The 24467-nt window shown below is 34.3% G+C and overlaps 1 protein-coding gene across 4 annotated transcripts; it reads right to left on the bottom strand.

Annotated features, from left to right (window-relative positions):
- Positions 1 to 1101: 1101 nt before the first annotated feature.
- Positions 1102 to 24463, bottom strand: LOC100329075 (beta-TCRP E3 ligase). Of its 4 annotated transcripts, none has more exons than XM_085504127.1 (13): positions 24256 to 24462; positions 19340 to 19562; positions 14591 to 14777; positions 14046 to 14139; positions 12684 to 12821; positions 12442 to 12560; positions 11979 to 12084; positions 11267 to 11410; positions 10947 to 11065; positions 5608 to 5718; positions 5310 to 5388; positions 4044 to 4158; positions 1102 to 3016 (listed from the first exon to the last, which is right to left on the bottom strand). In XM_085504127.1, the coding sequence occupies exons 1-13, from the start codon at positions 24301 to 24303 to the stop codon at positions 3003 to 3005; spliced, it is 1497 nt and encodes a 498-aa protein (XP_085360253.1). In that variant the 5' UTR covers positions 24304 to 24462; the 3' UTR covers positions 1102 to 3002. The 4 variants fall into 4 exon arrangements, with proteins under 4 accessions (XP_085360253.1, XP_085360252.1, XP_085360251.1 ...); XM_085504126.1 differs by having other exon boundaries at positions 4044 to 4161; XM_085504125.1 differs by having other exon boundaries at positions 1102 to 4158; positions 24256 to 24463.
- Between the last annotated feature and the right edge of the window lie 4 nt (positions 24464 to 24467).

The raw sequence follows: 24467 nt of genomic DNA on the forward strand, positions 1-24467 counted from the left end.
ATTACCGGACCTACATTTTGCTTTGCCACGAGTGCGTTCGCGTCGCTCCATGAGGGTGCCCCAAACGACGTGGCAGAAAGTAGATGTATTAGTCTGTTGCTATGCAAGCGAAAATCGTATAAAATGTATAAAATTTATTTTGAAATCACGCCCACTGGCATTTTATGTTTGAGAAACTTACCTAAACACGTTTGTACTTATCGATTTCCTAGTTCGCTATCTCTTTTCTAACATCGCTATATGTGACGTCATATAGCAGGCGAACAAAAACTGGGCAGGCGCGAGGCGCCCGCGTCACCCCTAGGCAACGACGCGAACGCGCAGACGATTTGAACTGACGATTCACATCTACGTCTCCTACCGCACGATCTACTTTTTCATTATTTTAACATTTTGAAAAGATTTTAGCACTGAATGTAAACATATTTGACATATTTATTTTAAATAACACCCATTTTTTTTCAACAGAAGCTTAGGATATCAGAAACAAATGAATTAAAAAAAAACGCGGAATACCAACAATTTTGGTGTAAAATGTTGCCTGTGGCAGAGTCTAGTTGTGGCTCTCTGTGGCTCCCTAGGTCAAGAAGACTCTGCAAGGGAGAGTGCTTTACATGAAGACAATACATAACGTCTTACATATGCGCGTCGTTACTTTATGACCGACTGGCGTGCAGTTTCTCTGGCATGACTGGGCGGATTTGAATCAAAGTTTGTATGATGATCATACATATTGGGTTGCAGGTGCTAATCATTTTTTTGTGTGATTCAAACAAATATGGCCAACTGGCGGCCATCTTGTTTTTTATGGTACCCATGCTACTATATCTTGAATGCAAATGAACGTTTAAGTTTTGTACAAAGATAGTATACCAAGAGATACATTATTTTTGTGATTCAATTCAATATGGCTGGACGACACCCAATTTTTATGTAAAAGCACTTATAAATCGTCATTTTTACATGTCCAGGGCTGTTTCTCAGAGATGACAAGGTAAATTTGGATCAAAGTTGGTATGATGATCATACATATTGGGTTATAGTTGCATTCTTTGCAGCAATGTAACCAAGCTTTACATAAGGACACGTACCACCAGTGAATTAGTATATTAACAAAGGTAGTTTTATTACACAATGATATATTAACTGCTATACAAATTATAGCCATCAATCACAAATCTCCTGTGCCAAACCAATCGTCAAAAAATTGTCTCTTTCTAAGTATACACTATACAAAGCAGTAAATCAAGGGACAAAAAAAAAAACATTGTGTATCAATTAAAAAAAAATACACCTTACATTGATCCCTGCATTCATTCATTCATTCATATCTCAGTTTGATATGTCCCTTGTATATATTTAATATATGCAGAGTGGTTTAAAACAATCGATCTCTAAACTTAAGCCACTTAAACAGCCTGCTTTTGAACGTGGAATTCACCACAAATTGTTAACTGGTGGTTTTCATCCTTGCTGTCTTCTAGTCTGAACAGAAGAGAAACAAGCAAGGTAGTAAACCAAAGTTTTTAAAATACTAAAGACATCAACATTTTCCATTTACAAACATCGCTGTTTTCCCCACATGAAAAGCTATCTCCCAACAACTTGTCAATAATAATAAAGACTCTATATAAATAAGCAAGTTGTATTTCTTTTTTTCAGGGAGATTTTTTTTTATAGAATTAAAAAGCACCATATGAAGATAACAGCTTTGTAGGAAAAAAAAACAAAAACCAGCTTTTTAAAAAATGTGGGCACTTCCACATATGTGCACACAAATGTTTCTCAAAAAGGTTTTGTACGACTACAGAACCAAAGTTCACTGAAGATGTCTAAAAATACTGGAGATTCACAAAGAAAATTGTTAAAGATCATGACAATTGGTTGACAGACTCAAGACTGGCTTGCATATTCCAAATATGGGATTATAAAAGTTTTCTAATATGTACATCGTAGTTATGACAAGTATGTTGGGAGAACAGGGTGCCTAATTCTGCCAATTAACCAACTGTCAAAAAAAAAATCAAACCATGATGGCTCAGCAAGCTAACCTCGAATCAGTCTCAGTTTCATGCTGTTCTGTGATCCGGCACGGTTCAACATCAACCCAGTGAACTTTCTTTCATATAATCAGAAAAGACCCATCCAACTTGGTTCAAAACATGTACATCTTCGCCTCAACGTTTTTTAACGTCTATAAAGACAAACTGCCATTTAGACTTTTAACTAATAACACGATACGAGTTCATTGTTCACTATATTAATTATAATCTTGCTTTTCACAGAAAACTAATAAGTTGATAGTCTACAAAAGAATGTTACTTTTAAATGTAGGAATTGTGACCACATAGCTACAACTCTTACCAGCATATTTACACATTTCAAATTTTAATGAAAAATGAATAAATTTCTATACAAACCTACAAATACTGATTTTGTTTATCAGAAAAACTCATTAAAAAAACTACCCAGTTATGTTGAGGAGTTGAGTCACCTTGTTGTAATAAAGCAAAATAGGAAGGCAAATATGGCTTTCACCATTCAGCTACAAAAACCGGGAAGTCTACATCACCTCTCTCACATCATGGTTTTATACATGTTTTACAACTTACAGGGTTGCAACTATTTTTTACTATTTTAAATTTTGTGGCAAAGCTGTAAATGTCATGAATTTCTATTTATAAACATCATCAAAACCAGGTGACAACAAAAAACCAATCAAGGGAAGCACTGACATCACAAAGGGCAACCAGCGCATACAATGGGAGTAGCCCCCAAAAAAACAAGATGCGAAAAGGTGTTAACATACATATTTCAAAAGATTGTTGGATTACACAGTAAAGCAACAAATAAGTACAGCAAATAAGAAATATACATACTTAGGAAAATTGCACGTTAGTAATGTGTCTGTGAAACGACGCACAACATTTTTTTCAAAATGACCTTCAGAACTACATAAGCAGAATACAGACTAGCAATTGATTAAAGTACCTGCATCTGAGTCAGCCTGTCTTACCTAAAAGAGAAAAAACAGCTATCAGCTTGCAAGTCAAATTAGGACAGTCTTTGCTAAACTTCCAAAGTAGGCAAAACTCGTTCCAATTTGTAGAACTTTGAATCGGGAAAAAATTGTAAATACAAAGAAATGGATTGACTCTAGAAAAGTAACATGTGAGAACTGAAAAAACAAAACAAAAAAACCTTGCAGCAAAGACAGGTACAATTGGTTGGGTATGCAAGAGGCTCAGTGCTTGGAATGAGATGATTTAACACAAAAGCGGATAACCACCTGATATGGCCACAACATCGGTTTATAAAGTACTTAAATATGTGAAATCATGTGTAAAACACGATTTCATAAAATGAAGAGTAGTTCACAAATATTTGCTAGGACTCAAGTTTAGTTCGTTTATCAATAGTATAGCTCATTATGCAACAAGGAGGTCAAATCCAGATTGGATCATTATTGCTGAAAGAGTTATACAAGTCATTTAAAATGTAACAGCAGCTGTACTTTTTAAGTTACATTATTTCTACTGCAATGCATTAGAGCAACTAGGACCACATAGAAGTATTTTATTGTAGTCAGTTTGGGGTAAAAATTCACAGATATAAGGTCCCATCAATTTTATGCAAGTATAATACTGTTATGAAACTGCTCAAAGCTTCATTTGACAGGTTAAATACTTTAATAAGTGACTGCTTTAACTTTAAAAATTGCAGCATTCAACCAATCAATGACAAGTGTGAGGTCACCTGGTTGCACATTCAAGTTATTCAATCACAAGACATTATCCCCCTCATCTTTCTTGAAGTATGAAATCTATGTGATAGCTTTAAAATCTTTCTCCCAGCTTAAAGATACTGGATTTATCATATTAGATTTGATCATATTTCTGGAAGAACAGAGCAGAGCAGAGCAATTCAGAAGCATTATAAATTTCTTGCACACTTGGGTCCATGAATGTGGGGATATAAAATATAATAGCTGTAGCTTGATCACTTTGAGACGTAAGTGTATGTGCGTGAGGAGCGAGTAGTACCTCCTTCAAGATGTGGGGCATTTAAAAAATTCCAGATAAGGATGGTATCGTCATGTGAACTGCTCACTATCTGGAACTCGTCAAATTGGAGCCGGAAAACTCTGCCCGAATGTTCCTGCAAGAGAAGGTAAAAACAAAGATGAAAAGAATGGGTGTACGTATACATGGTTGTGCTTGGACACAAATTCATGGAAAAAGCTGTAATTATGTTTTTCAGTATCTTAGGGCGTCAACAAGTTCCAGAATCAGATTCAATAAACTACACGTCTTTTTTGATGCATAGCATTTTTTATTAAAACGCTGTGGTCGCCGCGCAGTACGTGTTCGAATCTCGTGTAAATAAACAATGTATTTTACATGCGTTGTATACATCGCTATGAGTCCCATATCGAACTGCCGCCCTTTAAGATTAGTCTGAGATGGACACTGGATTTTTTAGCTGTTTCTACATCAGCTATTGGGTTTCCCTTTTGAGTTTACGGGATGACAATTTACCCATGTGAGGATCATGTCTGAGCAAACTTCAAACATTATGTATTTCTGAGATTAGTAGTGTTTAGCATGCACCTAAAACAGAAATCGAAACAGAAATGCATGACAGGATATATTGTAGTGAAGACAATGAATAAAATTGTTGATCAATAGCACATTAAGTCAAGCTTACATTGGTGAACTATCAAATTTGATTTTTGACCAGGGACTTAAAATTTAAAGGGCTTTTGAATTTCCAGTTTATTCATCATTGGTAGCATTTTTGTGAAGTTTAATCTCTATCAAAATATCAAGAAGGTTTACACAGGAAATGCTGAAATAAACTGATCATTAAAAACACTCTCTTGCCACTGGCATTTGTATCGTCTTGAACGTTTGCTAATTAGATTTATGAATGTTTTCAAGATGAACACTGCTGGCACTGTTCCTAGGAATAACGCAATGTTGAAAAGAAGGGACAAGGTTTTCTTTATCAGTTTATTTTAGCACACTGTAATTACACATTAATGCACAATCTGAAGTGTGGTGTTACTTTCACAATATCATATCAGCACCAATTAATACCACATCCTTCTTGTACTGACAGCCATGCCCTGGAGGGATTCGTATACATTAGAATAGCATATAATTGACTCAAACAAGCATGAAATCATCCAGCAGACATTTAAATTCAAGCAGGATGTTCATATATCACACGTTTGTAGTGGTCAAATCAGTAATAATTTGCTATTATTTAGGGTTTTATATCAGATAACATTCGTAAAAGATACTTACCACCAATGTTCTCAGGCACAGAGTCCCCGCTGGTGCTCTCGGATCAAGGGCAGCCTGTAAATCCCACACTTTTATTTTTCTGTCAATAATAAAATGCTATAAATTAATTTTTGTGCCAAATAAGAAGCTGCTCAGAAAAATTGTTAATTTTGTAGCTGTGAACATTTTCATTGGCAAGATACAGCGACTCTGTTTCCCACAATTTCAACCCACAGTGTCATCAAATTATCACAAAAAGTAACAGTTGCAAAAATGTAACTGTTCATTGAATGATACACAGGTACATGACACTACTTACCCGTCATATGCACCACTGACAATTCTCTTGTTATCAAAACGAATACATCTTACTAATTCTTCATGGCCTTCTAACACTCGTAAACAAGCCCCACATTCAATATCCCATAACCTACAAACGATGTACAAAATATATTAGAAACAAGCCATGCATGGCACAGTCCCCGTTAGTTATCAAATTTAAGATATAAAGTTTTGTTTATAGTAGTATAGCTGGAATATAAACATGTCAGGAATATGATGATTGTTTAACATTTAAATGATTGAGATTTGTATCTGATCGTCAAATGAGTATTGAGAGATATTGCTCTGGAACAGCATTAATTAAAACAAAATCAGCCATTATGAATATATGTATAATGAATATATGAAATTTGAACATAGTCAGTCAAAACAAGTCAGACATATGGCTCTAGAAGCCCATTTATTAAAACAAAATGGCCACCGGACAGCCATTTTAAGTCTGATCTGAAAAATAAAATGACGTGCATCAGGAACCCATAATTCTAATGTATGTACCAAGTTTGAACGAAATCCATCCATAAATGCCAGAAATGATCGATATTTGATGATTTTTTAGCACAAAAATGACAACCATTCGGCCATTTTGAATAGGATCGTCAAACCAATATATCTGTCTGTCTATGACATGATGTATAATGAATATTTAAAATTTGAACATAATCAGTCAAAACAAGTTGGAAATATGGGTCTAGAAGCCCATTCATTAAAACAAAATGGCCGCCAGTCGGCCATTTTGAATGTAATCTGAAAAACAAAATTATTTGCATCAAGGTCCCATAATGTCTAATGTATATATCAAGTTTGAACAAAATCTATCTGTAAACAGCCGAGAAATGCTTGATTTTTATGATTTTTTAGCACAAAAATGGCCGCCATTCGGCCATCTTGAATAAGATTGTAAAACAAATTGACGTGCATATGTATGATGTATGTGTGAAGTTTGTGATTGGTCCAGGCATTTCTAAGATACAGATCCGGACGCATGCACGCACAGACGCACGCACGGAGGTCAAAACATAAGTCCCCGTTTTCGGACTTCGTCCGAACGGGGACTAACAAGTCACTAGGCAACAAGACTGTAAACATGATTGATGAACCAGATTCCTCCAAGGTAACTGGAGTGAGGCAAGAATGTAAACAAGATTCGCTGGACGAATGACATTCTTTATGTTCAGTAGGAGTTAAACATTTTGTTCACATAGGACCTAGCAATAATGGACTTACAATTCTGTAACTGAACAATCAAAGTCACATATTTTGTTGAAATGCTTTCTGCTGGCATTTTTGGCTACTAAATCTCAAGAAATCACGACTAGCAGTATGGCATCACGTTGACCTCTTAGTATGTGCCTTGATATGATCACCATAATAACCAGATAGTACCAGATTCGGCTGATATCTTATGGAGGATTCGATTTTTTTTAAGAAAAATGTGGACCAAAAGATCGCCTGGGCGATCTTTTGGTAGATATTACGAGGCCCATCTTGTCTAAAAAAATAACCCTGCGTTGATAGAAATGGTCTAGAAAAAACAAGTCATTGAAAATGACACAGTCCCCGTTAAGTTCTCTTTGTGCTCGTCATATTAAAGTGGAGAAGTTGTCGCGAGCACGTCCTTGAAACTTGAGTTCCAAGTGGCGTATACAACAGATTGTTTATTTACATCAAAACACGTGTTTCGTGTCATAGTAATATGGCCAAAATAAAAACAGTCGTTATTCAGCCATCTTTGATCTGATTATGAAACACACTGATATGTATGATGTATGTGCCAAATACGAATGAAAATGGTACATAAATTGTGGAAATATAGTAGTAAGGCCAAAATGTCAGATGGCTGTCAATCGGCCATCCTTGACCAGATTTTGAAACAAATTGTCATGGACATGCATCCTAACATGTATAAAGTACATGTATGTGCCAAATTTGAATGAAAACTGACAGAGCACGTCCAAGATACTGCATAAAAAAACAAAAACAAGATGCCTGCCAGTCGACCATCTTTGATCCAATTGCAAAATAAATCGTCATGGACATGTATCCTAACATGTATAATCTATGTACCAAGTTTGAATGACAACTGACAAAGCATGTCCAAAATACAACATTTTCAAAAAACAAGATGGCTGCCAGTCGGTCATTTTGAATTGAATCGCTAAACCACTGTATGTGCATATGTTCCACATAAGGTACTAGGCACATGCAAAGAATGAACAGAATCGGTCCAAGGGATTCTGAGATACGACTCCGGACGGACGCACAGATGCATGGACACACGGACGGACGGACGGACGGAGACCGAATTATAAGTCCCCGTTTTCGGACTTCGTCCGAACGGGGACTAATAATGTTTCGCGTTGACCAAATATAATCATGCAAAGTATAAATTCAAAGTGTTTTAATACATTGGTGAGAGGTCGCATTTTACGTGAACAAGAACATGCACTAAGAAGGAAAAGCAAGTCAAAGTCGAAACGGGGTGCATCATGGACATGACACAACACGCTGCGACAACTGAGTGATTAGCGACATAATTTTGGGACGCAATTGAACTTCAAGTACTTCTTTGCGAAACTTGCTGCGAAGTGATGCTGGCATCAAGTGTGTGTTGACCGAAGTTTGACTCCAAGTCACACGCTGAACTGGCGCAACCTTAGCAACTTTTTTTCTTTTGCAGTCCACGCGTCGATCTAGTAAAATTTTTATTATATCCGACGGTACTGTAATTACGGAACTTGTATGCAACTCTGTACTGGCTTTGAATATATCAACGTCGTTTACTTAGTGCACTGCTTTTCTAATTACGCAAATTTGTTTACAATATTTTAGCAGCTCTGAATATTTCAACTTTGTATTAAATGTATTGCTTTCATGATAATTGCGCAAACTCAAGTTAATTTTTACTATTGTTAGGGCACTGACCAGGGGTATTGGGTCTGTGAATATTTCAATATTACCGACTTGATAATGCGTTGCATTCGTAATAATTACGCAAACATAAACTTGGCGCATTTAAATCATTAAACATAGTTGAACTCTGGTGACCTTGCCCTTTGTTATATAATATAATTCCCTTTAACATAGTTTGTTTCAATATAAATATACATTGTCATAATTAATTTTGAATACAAAAAAGTTTTGGGGTTGAACTAACAGTGGGGAATCAGTCTACCGAATGTCCTTTAAAGATGTAAATATCTTAAAAAAACATTTGTGCCTTATTTGTTTAATTATTTTAAGGGACATAATTTCCAGCTTTATTCAAAGTAATTCAGATATTTTAGTATAAAAACAAATGCCTCATTGCAAAAAAAAAAGTGCTGCATTTAGACGTGAATAGATTCATAAAACATGCAAGATAACAGAAAATCTTAGCTGGCTTTTGTCCAAGTATTTTGTACAGGTGTCTGTCAAAAATTAATGATTCACTGAGACAAATATGAACTGCCTCATTGTGCGACTACTGTATTATATGAAAAGTAAAAAAAAAAAAAACACCCTTTATGAATAGCTATCATGTTGCAAGCTCTGCTTTGTATGCAAATCAACTTAAATAGTTAGTTGGTGTCCAGTGGAGGGAGAAGTCAACAGTACTGTTGCCTCCTGAGAACCTACATCTTCAAACACTGCAATCTTTGTTTGAAGTGCGTTTTTAAACCAGTATTATAAAAACTCTATCATTCTGTTCTAATAGCTGAAACATATTCCTGTGAGTTTTCATTTGTCAAATGAACTGTTTGTCAAATACAGAATACATATATTTTAGAACAATTTTCTTTTTAAAATGTGGATGAAATGTTTTGCTTTTTATGTATTTTTTATGTATTGTTTTTGATTTGATAACTTTGAACTAAACAGATTTTCTATTACCTTCAGATCTTGATCAAAGTTTGGCACCCAGTTCATAGCAGTGCTTATATTGATTTTCTGACATCTTGTTTTCTGTAAAGATTTATTGGTAGGTTTGCAAATGTGTATCAGACTGTGCAATCTCTCCATGAGTTGGTTTTGAAACCCAGTAAGGGATTCTGAGATACATTACCAAGGATATTATTACAAGATAAATCATTTGCTTCATTGAACACATACAACAATGCATATTTCCACTGAGATCAGTGACCTTTGATGTGTATCACCAGTGATCAGTCAAGTAGAAACAGTCAAAATATTTTATCAGTTTTTCTAAATTTTTGCATGATATTTTCATACAGGACATCTGTTGTTCAAACTCAGGGAAGACTTTATACTGATGAACAAGGTGACCAAGTTTGGAATAGAATTAGTAAAGTTATCATGCACACAATAACAATTATTAACGACGACGACGACAACGACGACAACGCCGGACAAAAATTTTCCCTTAATATACCTTTCCCTTCCATCTTTGATGGTACAGGCAAGGTAAAAATGATAGTAGTCGGGAATCTACGGAAAGTCAAGAAAATATTTTAAATACTTGTGATTCATCGATGTTCCAATGGTGATTTTTTTATTCGAAATGAAGTGAACATGTAATAAAAACCATACCATGCGTCAAGTTAAATTTTACTATAATATAATAAACTCTGGACAGCGCACTTCGAACGCAATATTCACGTACAATTTGACTGAACTCTAAAAACCACGCGTTTGAGTTCACGCACTGATATTTAAACTCGGGCCACCCAGCTTGACGCAAATCAATATAGTTACTTGTCATGTGTTCAAAAAATCTTTCAACTCTCACAAATACCATGAACGCGAAGAGCTAACTGGGGATTAACTGAAAGAGAACGTCTTTTTTGGAGAAAAAACATGTCAGTACAAGATTATGTGTACAAGGTTAGCTTTATAGAACGTACATGATCGCTTAACTCTTGTGTTTTTTAATAATCATGTCGCATGTGAAACGCAGGAGACATTTTAGTTCGCCCATTTCTTGTTTACCGACATTTTGTCTGAAATGCGATACAGACAAAGATTAAACATTACTGATAACAACCAAGAGGCTCGAACAAGGAAGGCTTGGATATTTTAAACTTCGTAAATAACATTCTTTTCAAGCGTAGACTTTATTCGAGTGTAATAATACGCAACAACAATTCGTTTACAGCATTGTTTTATTGAAGTTTTTAATGCTTTTCGGCTTCACGGTGAATTATTTTAGCGTCATATTTGAAATAGCGCGCTCGATACAAGATGTCGGACGGGAAAATTGGGGTCTGTAAAAATGTTTGTTTGTTCAGTCAGGCAATGTGTGGACCCACTATTTGAAACATCGCCCATGGGCGGGGTTTAGGATGGGCGAGGTATCAGCCGAATCCGGTACATACTAACCTAATTGTATTATCTGAAGAACCACTAACTACTAATCTGTCTCTGTATTGCAGACACGCTATGCCCCTTCTGTGACCATTAAGAGTTCGCACAAATTCACAAGTTGACGTACTCCAAACCTGAAAAACATTATAAAAATAATCATATTTATTTTATGTGTTTTGCAGCAGAAATGTTGTTTTGGATGACACAAAAGAACTGTATCTATTGGTGGATGAATCTCAAACAATGGCTTTAAACACCCCCCCTCATGTCTGCACACTCAAACAAGATAGAAGTTGACTTTTTTGACTATACAACCAGCAGAAAGAACAACTTACTTTGATTGTTCTATCACCAGACGCTGACACAATATATTTATCATCAAAATCTACAACATTCACAGCAGCTCGATGTCCAACCAACACCCGCCGTAGATTGATGTCTGTGGATGACTGCATGTCCCAAACTGCTATTGAACGGTCCTGTGAAAAGACAATTCAGTCAACAGTTATTTTACTGAGCTGTTGGTGTTGATAACTTCCATGACCATAAATATAATTAGAAATTGAATGAATGCAATAACAGACAGAGAAACAGAGAGACAGGCAGGCAGGCATACAGTTCTCCTTGTCAACATGGTCAGGCATATTGTAAATGCCTCTATACATCCTGGTAAGCACATGATGCAAGATTCCCTCAGTACTTTCAGTATTTTATACCACAAAATTGACAATTTTTTATGATGTACATGAGACTATCATTTTCCGTCTCCAATAGAAAATATCTCTCTTAAAAAGTCCACTCCAGTTTGATCCTTGAACAAATTTGTTCTGTAATAACTTTGATTTAATGGAAGTGCAGACAGTCTTCATTAAACTGATTCTTCCAAATATGAAAAATGTTCAAGAAGGATACATTGTTAAAACAATGGGGTAATGACAAAGTGCGTTACAACTATGGCAAAGTTAAATCACTACAAGTGTCCCTGTGTAGTGTTACAAAAAAATTTCCACAAGACGCATACAACACATGACTTTAAAATTGGCTCACCTTTGAACAAGTAACCATCATACCATCATTAAACCTAAGATGTAAAACAGCTTCACAATGGTGTATAAGTGTATTAACCATTTCTGCATTATGAACATTCCACACTCTGTTATAGTAAGAGAAAATATTCAATTAAATCAAAGACTTTCTGTCCATGGTAAAACAAAAATGTCCTCAATAAGTAGCTAAGCACACACATAAACAATAAACTTGGCCCTCATACCAACTGCAAACTGAGAAAATAAACTTTATTAGTGTACAGCCCTGGAATCTAGTCTGCTTTAACAAATACATTTAAAAATTGTTCCATCTGGCAAAACTTTTACAATATCAGCCTGCACAGGATTTTGGAAATGTGTAGATAGAGGAAGTGGTAAAAATACTGACACAATATTCTGTACACATATCAATAGCCTCTACTTAATACAGTGATTTTTATCTCCAACCAAAATATTTTGCTTACCTGACTGTAGAATCACTTGAACCTGTGATGATAACATTCTCATCATACTGTAAACATAATACTGAACCAGTGTGGCCCGTTAGGACTTGGACACAGTCCAATGAGTTTCTATCCCATATCTACAACAGGATTAAGGCAGAAATGAAAAGAGAGAAGACAAGTTGGCTCTTGGAAACAAATTTTAACTGTCATGATTTATTCTAAAATCAAACAAAAAACAGTAGAACATCAAATGCCCTTACCTTTATTGTGTTATCTCTAAGACCACTAACTATTTTTTGGTCGTCGTACTGCAAACAATAAACACCTTTACTATTTTCACTTCTGCAATGTATCCTTTGAAGCGTATGCCTACCACATCGCCAATTTGTTTCAATTGCCTGTAAGTGATATAAAAATAATATTTAAGTAAACACTAAGGCGACATTGCATTGCACATATGCCCAAAGGAACAGTGCCATAACTTGGGATGTGAAACTCAGTTGTGATTATAGTAACGTCAAAAAAAATTTGTTTAATTGGTATTAAATGGAAGTAAAATTCAATGATTTTGGTCGCATGTAAACGATGCGATACGATATCCACCACTTTATTTCAAGTCGCAGGTTAACAAATCAAAATACTGTAGAATACTTTATTTTCGCTTGGAATTTATTTTCGCTGAAGGGATGATTCCGTAAAAATAAAATCCAGTGAATATACTTTTTTTCCTATATTTCACATTCAACTCATCAAAAATCAGTGAAAATAAATTCCAAGCAAAACGCCCAAAAATTCCAGCGAAAATAAAGTATTCTACAGTACTGAATGATATCAACGTGTTCAAATTACCATAGCTCATTTAAACATGTTAATCTTAATGAACGCAACACTAAAGGGATTTACCGATGTAGTACAATCTTTTGGCTTGGATTTTGATGGGGAAAACAGCATGATTAGTTGTTTTGAAAGATAAACTGAGCATTTGAAGAATAATTTAACACTGTTTACTGTGATAAACGCTCACTGTCGAAAAAGGGATTACCCATTCACGCTACCCCAATAAACATACCACTTACGGTAAAACCTAAATTAGACTATAATTTAGGTGTCAAGAACGATTGAAATGTTCGAAAATGATGCGTATATTCAAGGTTTTACAGCAATCAGTCATTGTATGAAACTAGTGTGTATGTACTTTATCAATGATTGTATGATCATGGGCCAGAAGTGAGTGTTGTTTTGAATGGGGTATTGCGTTTTACATTCCAACATGAAACAGAACATTTTTGTGTAGTTTTAATTTTGCGTTTAAGGACTTGCTGCGAAATTCACGAAATTAAAATCACACAAACTGAACAAAAGAATTAGCTCCCATATTGTATTTCAAGGAACTATGTTGGTGAGAAGAGAAAAAAAAATATTTGTGAAACTGCATCCAAATTACAAAAGGCTAGGGTTGTGATCAAAATCAGACCAGCGGTTTCCAGTCTGCCCTCTGAGCTCCAAGGAGCTACCTCATCTCCCACGAATCATAAAAACGGCACCCTAAATCTGTTCTAAATATGGATATTTGTAACATTGTTATTTTGATACAAAAAGTGTAATTATACAATTGTACTTACTTCTATGTCTTCTATTATTCTAGGATATTGACTACGGAAAAAGTCGTTAGTTGGTTGAATTTCCCCTGGTTTGGGACGGAATAAATATTGACTCCTATCAAAAAAACACAAGTTAAAACAGTTAGAGAATAGACAATAGAATAGGTTTTCAGTAAAAGCTCCTCACCAGGCATAATGTACAGATGATTGGATTTTACATATACTGTATTTGCTCTATTAGAAGTGCATCTCCAATAAAAGCACACATAAACCAAAAAATTGCATTTATTGTAGGATGGACCATTAAATAAATATTTTGACCATAGACTATCATCTGTCATTTGCTTAAGTGTATGCGCTACTAAATAGAGCAAATATGGTACTTCAGCATTTCAGTAACAAAAATCATGGATATTCACATCTAACCTGTATTTCATACGAGTCCCATTGGGCAGATTCATAAGGGCGGAATATAAAGATGAAATATGCATACATTGGAATATTTGTAATCTTGTATTCAATTACACATCCTTATTCACTATGATTAATACTAATAGTATACTTACCACCCCCTCCTTTCCGATAAACCTTTCCAGAGTGGGTCCGTTCTCACCATTCTTTCAATTAATTTTTTCCAGAGCATACCATCTTGAATTACTCTATACCATTCTTTGCACACCAGCTCAGCAGCACATAATGATTTTGCATCTAAGTATGACAAAATATTTTCTGCTACATGGTCTAAACCTTTTTCTGAAATAAAAAGCCACACCGGAACGTTAGGGCTGCTGGGTCTATGTTTAGGTTCCATCATACCACCACCAATAAAAAAAAATTTCCTTAATGTGGAAAGCAATAAATATTTGTCTTGAAATATTGCTGAAGTTCAAGTACATGTATGAATATATTTTTGAATACCGGTATAAAATGACCTTTTGAATCAGCCACATGTATGTGATTGAGATGGTTTCAGTTAAGATCTAATCCATAACTAACTATATTCAACAACTCTTTGTCGTGATACAGCAACTATATGGTACATTTGTAACAAAATGTATGTACCTATAAGTATGACACACACCTCCTTTTCTCAGTAAAGCATGTTCTGTTTTTTTCAGCAATTTTGTTAACCCAGGTAGTAATTTTATAGCAGTTTGAGCCTAATCCCAATTTTGCACTACTGAGCATGTTACTGCACATGTACATCATTTGACGATATTACAATATATCCCTGTGCACTTTTTAGTGACTGTCAACATTAGAGCCTAATAATTATTTATACTCGTGTGAAATGATAGTGATACAGAGTGGAGCCAGTTTATTTGTGCAATTCCTTCCTTTATTCTGTCCATGACATTCATGATGCACTTCTAGCATGAAAATCAGCCATCTTGAATCAGATTCTAGATGCATGTGCAAATGTGTGCCATGTTTAAACATGATCAGTCCAGGCATGTTAGCAATATGGCACCAAACGCAGCATTTGTTAAAAACAAAATGGCCATCAGACAGTTATTTGGAATCAAATCTGGGGAAAAAAAATAACGTGCATTAAGGACCCATTATGTTTAACGGACATACCAAGTTGGAATATAATATGACCACGTACAACTAAGTAAGTTCTGAAATGGCAGAAATGCCTTAATTCGAAGAATTTTCAGCACTGAAATTGACACCACTCGACTCTGCCATCTTCAAGTGAATGATGAAACAAATGCATGTGCTCATGAATTTGTTTCATGATTTGCATGTAAATGTGATTGTTCAAAGCAATTCATATATATGACCCTGGAACTACCTTGGCTGCCAGTCGGATATTTGCTACATTGAAATGGGACTATTTCAACTCATGATCTATAGTGAACAAACCATTGAGAAAGTTACCCCTCTGTTCTTGTAGTTTTATATATGATAAATGAAAGGTCAGAATTATATGTTCTTTTTTGATCAAGTGCATTGATCAAGTTTGAAACTGTCAATTTTGTCATCAAAGTATTATGACTAATTCAAATATAATAGTGTTTTCCTCAGCAAAATTGCATATAATTTGCATAACAATAAAATATGTTAATGACTTGCATCATACCCATTGTTATGCTAAACTGGCTCTATTGTTTATCTAGTTGAGAACCCCTACTCCATAATGCCCTGGAGAGAACCCTGTATAATGCAGACTTCATTCACAAGGGAAATGAGCTGAATTTATAAAAAGATTGAGAATATTGTACACAATAGAATTGCTGAAGCCGGCCAGAGTTAACCAGCACACAGTTATTTTCACAGACAATGTGTGCACAGTGTGAGCTTTGAAAATCCAGACATAACATGTTAACATGCACCAGTTATACAACAAGTAAATCATTATTTTCTTAGCTACAAAATTAACTTAATGGTGTTCAAGGAGACATTTGGTCTACAAAACCGAAGTCAAATTCTCACTACTACAAATAAATAAAATAAATTGACAACCATACCAATAGACAGACGCAATTGTTCTGTGCGTGTGCAGTGACTGATTGGCAAGAACCAGTCGTTTGCACTCAAGATAAAATAAGAGCATTGTTTGTTGCTGCTGCTGCTGCATGGGTTCTATTAATAAAACAACTTATGGGGAATTTTATTGCAGCAAAAAACATTATCACGCTGGTTTGCAAAATGTAGACAATGACGTCATAGTGCGACGACCGACAACATTGTGAGTAAGCATCAAAAACCATCTGAGAACATAACTGCTATATGTAGATTTTGTCCAATTATGGTAAATTATTAATATATATTTCAACTGGTTTTCTCAGTTATTTAATAGATAATGTACTGTAAACACGATTTCAGAATTTCATAGCTTTTACTGACATTCATTATTGTAGAACCCCAGATAAATTGTCATATTCTCAGCAACAATAAACATGTAACGTTGTTCAATAGTAAAATCTAAAGGTCAGAGAAAAGAAAGACAAGCAGCCTGTTGGCTGAGATAGCTCCGCTGTTAGCAATGCACATGGCAATTAAAGAACAGAAGATATCATTAGAAAATGAACAAATCTGAGAGAGGTCCACATGTAGTACCTATATGTATAATATATCAAAGCAATTGGACTTGCGGTTTTCAACAAGAAGTCGAAAATATCACTTTACCAAAAATTACAAAAATATTCATCAAAATTAGAGAATTAAAGATATCATTATGAAATGAACAAATCTGAGAGAGATCCACATGTAGTACCTATATATGTAATATCAAAGCAATTGGACTTGCGGTTTTCAACAAGAAGTCGAAAATATCAATTTTTACCAAACATTACAAAAATATTCACCGAAATTAGAGAATTAAAGATATCATTACAAAATGAACAAATCTGAGAGGTCCACATGTAGTACCTATATATGTAATATCAAAGCAATTGGACTTGTGGTTTTCAACAAGAAGTCGAAAATATCACTTTTTACCAAAAATTACAAAAATATTCACCGAAATTAGAGAATTAAAGATATCATTACAAAATGAACAAATCTGAGAGGTCCACATGTAGTACCTATATATGTAATATCAAAGCAATCGGACTTGCGGTTTTCAACAAGAAGTCGAAAATATCACTTTTTACCAAAAATGATAAAAATATTCACCAAAATTAGAGAATTAAAGACATCATTACAAAATGAACAAATCTGAGAGAGGTCCACATGTAGTACCTATATATGTAATATCAAAGCAATTGGACTTGTGGTTTTCAACAAGAAGTCGAAAATATCACTTTTTACCAAAAATTACAAAAATATTCACCGAAATTAGAGAATTAAAGATATCATTACAAAATGAACAAATCTGAGAGGTCCACATGTAGTACCTATATATGTAATATCAAAGCAATTGGACTTGCGGTTTTCAACAAGAAGTCGAAAATATCACTTTTTACCAAAAATGATAAAAATATTCACCAAAATTAGAGAATTAAAGACATCATTACAAAATGAACAAATCTGAGAGAGGTCCACATGTAGTACCTATATATGTAATATCAAAGCAATTGCACTTGCGGTTTTCAACAAGAAGTTGAAAATATCACTTTTTACTAAAAATGACAAAAATATTCACCAAAATTAGAGAATTGAAGATACCATCATGAAATGAACAAATCTGAGAGAGGTCTACCCAAGGTACATATACACCAAGTATCAAAGCATTCAGGCTTGTAGTTTTCAAGAAGAAGTCGAAAAAGTAAAACATTGACACGGACGACGACGACGACGGACAATCACTCATATGATAAGCTCCGCTCGACAAAGTCGACAGCGGAGCTAAAAAGAGAAACAAAACAGGAAAATACAAATTTTCATGTAACTGATCATGTGACAATGCAGTTTTTTGATACTGAATTACTTTGCAATTTCATCATTGCCTTCAAGCAGTCTTGATTGACCTATCTTGACTTCTGTGTTTTTCTCATTAATTTTAGCCTAGTGCATTGTCAAGTCTATTTCCTTTCAATTTTTGAAGGCAAAACAAAACAAAGCTCCACACTTCTATTCCATCAGCTGGCAAGTGTCAGTGACGTTTGTTTTGTTCAATGTGTTAATTAATTATCACCAGAAATATAGCAAATGTGCATAACAGGTTAGTGTCTACAGAATTATGATCAGCCTGGAAGAGTTTTAGAGTAGCAGTCCTGCTACCCTAATACGCTTTGGGGAGAACATTGGAAAATGGTAGTAGATAATTATGGTCCTTGGTAATTATACAATACAACCATGGACCACGACTAACTAATTTTATTTTCCCAAATCTGTTGACCCCAGCAGCTTTCTCAAAATTGTCCGATTTATTTTTTCTGTAAACAGTGCGTGGGATAATTTTTTTTTTTTTTGATGTGTGCACATTTTGGTTCAAAATCTGTCTATAAAATAGTTTTAGTACTAGTCAACAGTTTGTTATTAACTATCTGTTTAGGCATGAAAATGAACATAACAGGAGAAACAACGGTAATAGCATTCTTAATAGTATAGGTAATAGGTAATAGCACACTAAAAACACAACTACACAAATTTGATGAAACTGACAAAACATGCTACAGTGCATTTTCACTCCATTTTGTACAGTGGTAGTTTTGCACTTTTTTCCAAGTGAAAACAAACCTGGGGTTTGGCAGATAAATGTAATTCGCTGTGCATAAAAGGTTAAACAAAACACAGATTTCACAACATAGCAAAAAGCCTAAAGGTTTTTCCACTTTGAAAGAAAACAAAATATACAGTCTATCCATGCTAGTGAATTTTCTCATGGCGTTAAATGTCAAATATATTAGAGAAAGAATGCTTACTTGGTAATGCTGTAATAAAATCCCGTTGTAACATAGGTTTCAAAAAAGAATTGATATGTCCGTGCTGGTAGTGGCACATGCGTGAAATTAACTGTTCTACAAATTCAATTTGTTCATTTTCCTTCCACTGATCAAAATATCTCACACAATTTTCCCTTTCTTTTTCATAATTCGGTGACGGTTCCTTGTTGCTCCTGATGCTCTTTATTGTCGTCTGCGTTGTCTGTAACAAAAATCATCAAGATTATTAGCAGAGGAAAAATAGAGGCAGCATGAATTACGAAATGAGAATGAATAATTTGCATTTAGAAAATCCGACATCCAGGCAAAAACGAGACAGAATCACACAAGATTCAGTGAGAGACAAGATAATGGATGCTTTGCAGGAAAATAAATCAAACGAACAAAACCTGAATCAGGAAAAGAGGGTGGACTCTTCTAAATTAGAAAAGAAAGCTGAAAAAAGCACATTCAGCAGACCCTGACTCTATGGTACTCAATTATTTACATCTATTATATGTAATGTAGGATATTTAATACCATTTGAAGCAACCTAATTCAGTATGATAGAAGGTACTCTGAGATTAATACTACTGCAGCAGCATACAGTATAAAATTCAGACTTTTATGCATGTTGATATTAATTCACCCTCGACTATTAAACTGCTATGCTTCTAAACAAGGCTATAAATCACATTATCGAATACAAATTAAAATTAAATGCATTGTCATCTATTTTATGACAAAAATTTTTCAAGGCAAACCACATAATGTGTACTAGTATTTATCAGCAAAACAAACAATATATTGTTATGGTGTTATTATAACATATTTAATTTAACAAAATTTATCATGTTATGCATTTTCAGAAACTTGTATTTTGAACGACTAAAGAGAAAATGATGTAAAATTTTTAGTTAAAGGCCGAATAGGTCTAATTAGAACTGTTGAGCCATTAGCAAACTTGCTAATTCAAATATTTCATTTTTAGTTAGTTGGCTTATGCACTGCTATAAACACTACCCCCTCCCTATGACAACCTTCTTGAGTAAAGCTATCTCATAGTTAAATTTAACATGTTTACTTATTTAAGATATTAATAGCTTTAGTCAAATATCTATGTAACAAAGTCCATGTATACAAAAGTCTGAAGACCAATTCCTAGAAACGCGCAGTAAATTGAAATTTAATTTTGGACTTCAGACTTCAAGCAATTATTTAACCACCTTAGAATGGTAATAAATACATTCACATATTGTGCTCAGATAAAGTCAAGAACAATTGCATCAGAGCCTCTGATGCAGAATAACCTAAATCGGCTATTCAATTTTCCTCTATAATCAACAGTGGGGAGAGTCACCTGCATATAACTGAAAACAGTAATTGCATTGTGTGAAACTTCTACAATATGGCTTCTACAAGAACAATTATCACTTCATTCAAAACTGTTTATGACTACGGTACACAATTCTAGCAGTGAGTGGCAGAGAGGTGAAGACCCACACATCGACTGCACTGATCATAAACGACGTGTATTGATCATTTCCTATACAGTTTTCTTGCTTATATGCAAAATACAATGCAATACGCCCTTTCCTTTGTGAAAAGAGACATCTTATGGAAAACAGAGGGCTGTGGCTTCGCAGTTGCACAATAAAAAATAACTGCCAAGAGGCTCTGTAAATTTTTCTAGTAGGTAGGGTCAGGAAAAGTAGGAGAAAATTAGACATACAAGTATATTATTCAGGAAAAGTAAGCAGACAGTCAATGCCAACAAACTAGTATTTTACAGACTGCTGTCACTGATGAAACCCTTCAAATGCCTGGCTAATAACAATTTACAAAGTAGTAAACTATTAAACTTTAATTTTATCAGTCTATTAACACTGACTTCAAAATTAAAAAAATACTTGTAAATATTAACGGAAATGTAAAGATTGAATTCATCATAATTTTTGAACAGATTGAATGCCATTATTCCTCTGAGAAAAAACATGCATGTATAAGGGTATACATGTACATAGGCAGGGAGAGAAAGTGTATTACATACTTCAGGTGAAAATAATGACCAATATTGATAATAAAGACAAGACCATCAACAACCTTGCAAGAAACTACTGTAAAACACGTCTTTTTCGCTTATTTAGCAAGAGAACTGATTCGCTATTAAATTCAAGATGTCGCTAATGACTTTATTATAAATTCAAATAGGACGCCAAACTAAGAAATTAACGATGACAAGAGATTTTCTAAATCAACATTTCGCTATTATGTCATTTTACCACAATTCGCTAAAATTGCATACCGCTTTTTCAACATGTTTTACAGTATCACTTTCAGATGATATTACAAGGCCAGAGTTGAGAGGGCATAAGGGAAGCTTTTAGCTATTATTCTCTATGGAGTTCAAACCCTGCTATTAATCAAATTTGACAAGTTTTTTTTCTATGTTTCACATATTTTCTGGTTGAAATTTCCTTCAATGACATCTTTAATTGTTCACTAATAATTCACAACCACGTAAAAAATATTATTTTCTTAGCCAATTTTCATCTTCACAATTATAAAAACAGTTAATATTATTAAAGATTCATGACTATATTTCAGATTCATGACAATTGAAATTAAAATAACAGACATAGTACATGTTTTCCTGATGTTAATTAATTTACTGTTTTATGGATGGTGGTGATAAGTACCATTGATACTTTGTTGTAGTCTAATAGTAACAGGCAAAAGGTTAGTAGAGGCTGGAAATGAATAACAATAATTCACACGCTTCGGTAGTTCTTGTACCCCAGTAGGTTTCAGCAATAAAAATCACCAATCAATATTAACTGTTATTTGTGCACCTTTTTGTACAATTGACTTTCATGACTTAATGATCTTAATTTTTGAAAAAAATCAAAGAATGACTTGGTCTTGAGAATGTTAAAAAATGACTTGGTTTGAGAGGGTTAAAGATCAAAGACTAAAAAAACATGAATTAGTGTAATAATAACAATTCCGTTTATTTCAATCATTGAAAGGAAATTGCATCCGAGGTCAAACCAAGGAATCAATATCCTTGACTACTTAAGTTGATGTCAGGGTTAAAAGTAAACAGTTGATAAACAATCAACACTGAGATTCTATATATATATAACTGCTTAAACCTTCAAATATGCCAAAATAATTTATTGTTATTTCCCTCCAAGCATGGGCAGTGATATGAATTCGAGGCATAAACAGGAAGTGGCCAATATTGTAAGCCCTAAAACTTTCCAAGAAATAGTAAAATCTAAACAGTTCATTGTTGTTGAAGTTACCAATAAAACACCATTGAATAAAAAAAATAGTGTAATTTCTGAACAAGAGAAGAATCAGAGTGAGCATTGTTTCATAATAGTTGAAGGTGGAAATTTTGTAAACAAACTTTACTAATAAGTTTAAGAAAATCATATTTCAAATTCACAAATACTTGTTTTAAAGAACACTTGTAATATAGAAACGAGTCTTGGGAGGGGTTGGTCTAATATAACATTTGAAAACTTGGCCAATACCTTTCCTATGCATGCATGGCCGTAAATTGGCCAATGAATGAAAGAAACCACACATACTTGCAGGTAACGGGAGTTACAAAATGAATTATTTGGATTTGGATGAAGTAATAGGATCAATCAGGATGAATGTTTGTTTGTTAAATATTTATAAATATCATAAAACAAAATCACTCCTTCATGAAACCCGGTGTATTTTTGTGACCGATGAATGGTAAAAGCAGTTTAGATAAATTTACAAATTGTGGATACTAGTAACCCTCAGATACTAAATATAGTGGTAATGAGTGTGCTTCTGAGGACATTTTCACGAATTATTGTCGGACATGGATTCCCTGTGATCTTACATTAGTAACACACACTAATTAGTAACTAAGAAGTGATCACACAGTAAAAATGGTGATCTGAAATTTAAGTAAATTGCACCGTAGTAATTGTGTTTTGATAAAAAAATAAAATAATGAAGCCTACATTCGAAATGCCAGAAAAATTCTCAATGACAAAATTTTCATTTTATTTTTGCCCAGAGATACAAAGTTCTATCGAAGAGCACACTTGTGGTGTCGCTGACTTTGAATTATATTTCCAAGATCATCTTCACTGATTGAACCTGTAGCTTGGACTAGAATCATGCCAAACAAACAATAACAAGTCAACTGAGTTACATAACATGCAGGCTTTATTTGTTCATGCAACAATTGATAGGTACTAGTATATAACATGAATAACACCATAAAAAATAACTTTTTTGTCAACACGCATGACATTTAAAATATTATTACATAATACAATAACAGCATTCATGCCAATTATTCAAACTCTTTTTGACGAGTCAATAACTGGGAATTCCTCGTTATTTCTAGTGAACACGTAATAATGATGGGAGAGTTTACGTCACTGTTTTGGGTAAATTACTTACGCACAACTAGTTTTGAAACAACGAGTTTCCCACAAAGTTTGAGACGAATATCAACTTTGAGAAAAAGATTTTTCCATTTTCAAGAATGTAGCTTGCAGATACAAGGAAAAATGCTCTCAATTTACAGTGTTACATCTAAAAAATGGAAGTTGTTTCAGAGCCCAACCTTAAAGGAAACATGACGTTTGTACCATCACAAACAAATCTCACCGGTCGTAAAGATTCAACAAGCATTTAGTTCACGCAAAAAATACAAACTCTTTTCGCTTTGAAGTTAAACTGGAAAACACCGATAAAACATTAACTCAGATAAAAAGAATCAACAAAACTCCTCCCTGTTCAATGTTTTTATATATCAGAAAAACCATCATGGCGGTCCATTTCCAATCTCGCGATTTTTTTCAAACGCAATATTCGTTACATTTGGATGAACATAACTGCTCTCTGTAGAAACTTACCATTCCCTCCGGTATATTTTCATCTGTGATAGTTGTTAGGGACATCATATCTTCATAAAAAGGTGGGTTCTTGATGTGATTTTAACAGCAAATAACGACTACAAAAATACTTGACCTCCGATAGAGGCACAAAATGGAACGGTGATGACGTCACTGACACAAGTGTCGGTCTCTTGAATCACGAGAGTTTTGACGAGATTTGAGAAGAATTC

The sequence above is a fragment of the Saccoglossus kowalevskii genome, chromosome 10 (assembly GCF_978046115.1).
Source record: "Saccoglossus kowalevskii chromosome 10, keSacKowa6.1, whole genome shotgun sequence".
NCBI lineage: Eukaryota > Metazoa > Hemichordata > Enteropneusta > Harrimaniidae > Saccoglossus > Saccoglossus kowalevskii.

What these genes read in the sequence shown, in the direction of transcription:
- LOC100329075 (NM_001171215.1), bottom strand. Translation starts at nt 24,303, where the DNA reads ATGATGTCCCTAACAACTATCACAGATGAAAATATACCGGAGGGAATG. An exon ending in TCAAGTGATTCTACAGTCAG is followed by an intron (nt 12,085 to 12,441) that starts GTAAGCAAAATA and finishes TTACTATAACAG; the next exon opens with AGTGTGGAATGTTCATAATG. An exon ending in TCTTCAGATAATACAATTAG is followed by an intron (nt 5,719 to 10,946) that starts GTTAGTATGTAC and finishes CATCGTTTGTAG; the next exon opens with GTTATGGGATATTGAATGTG.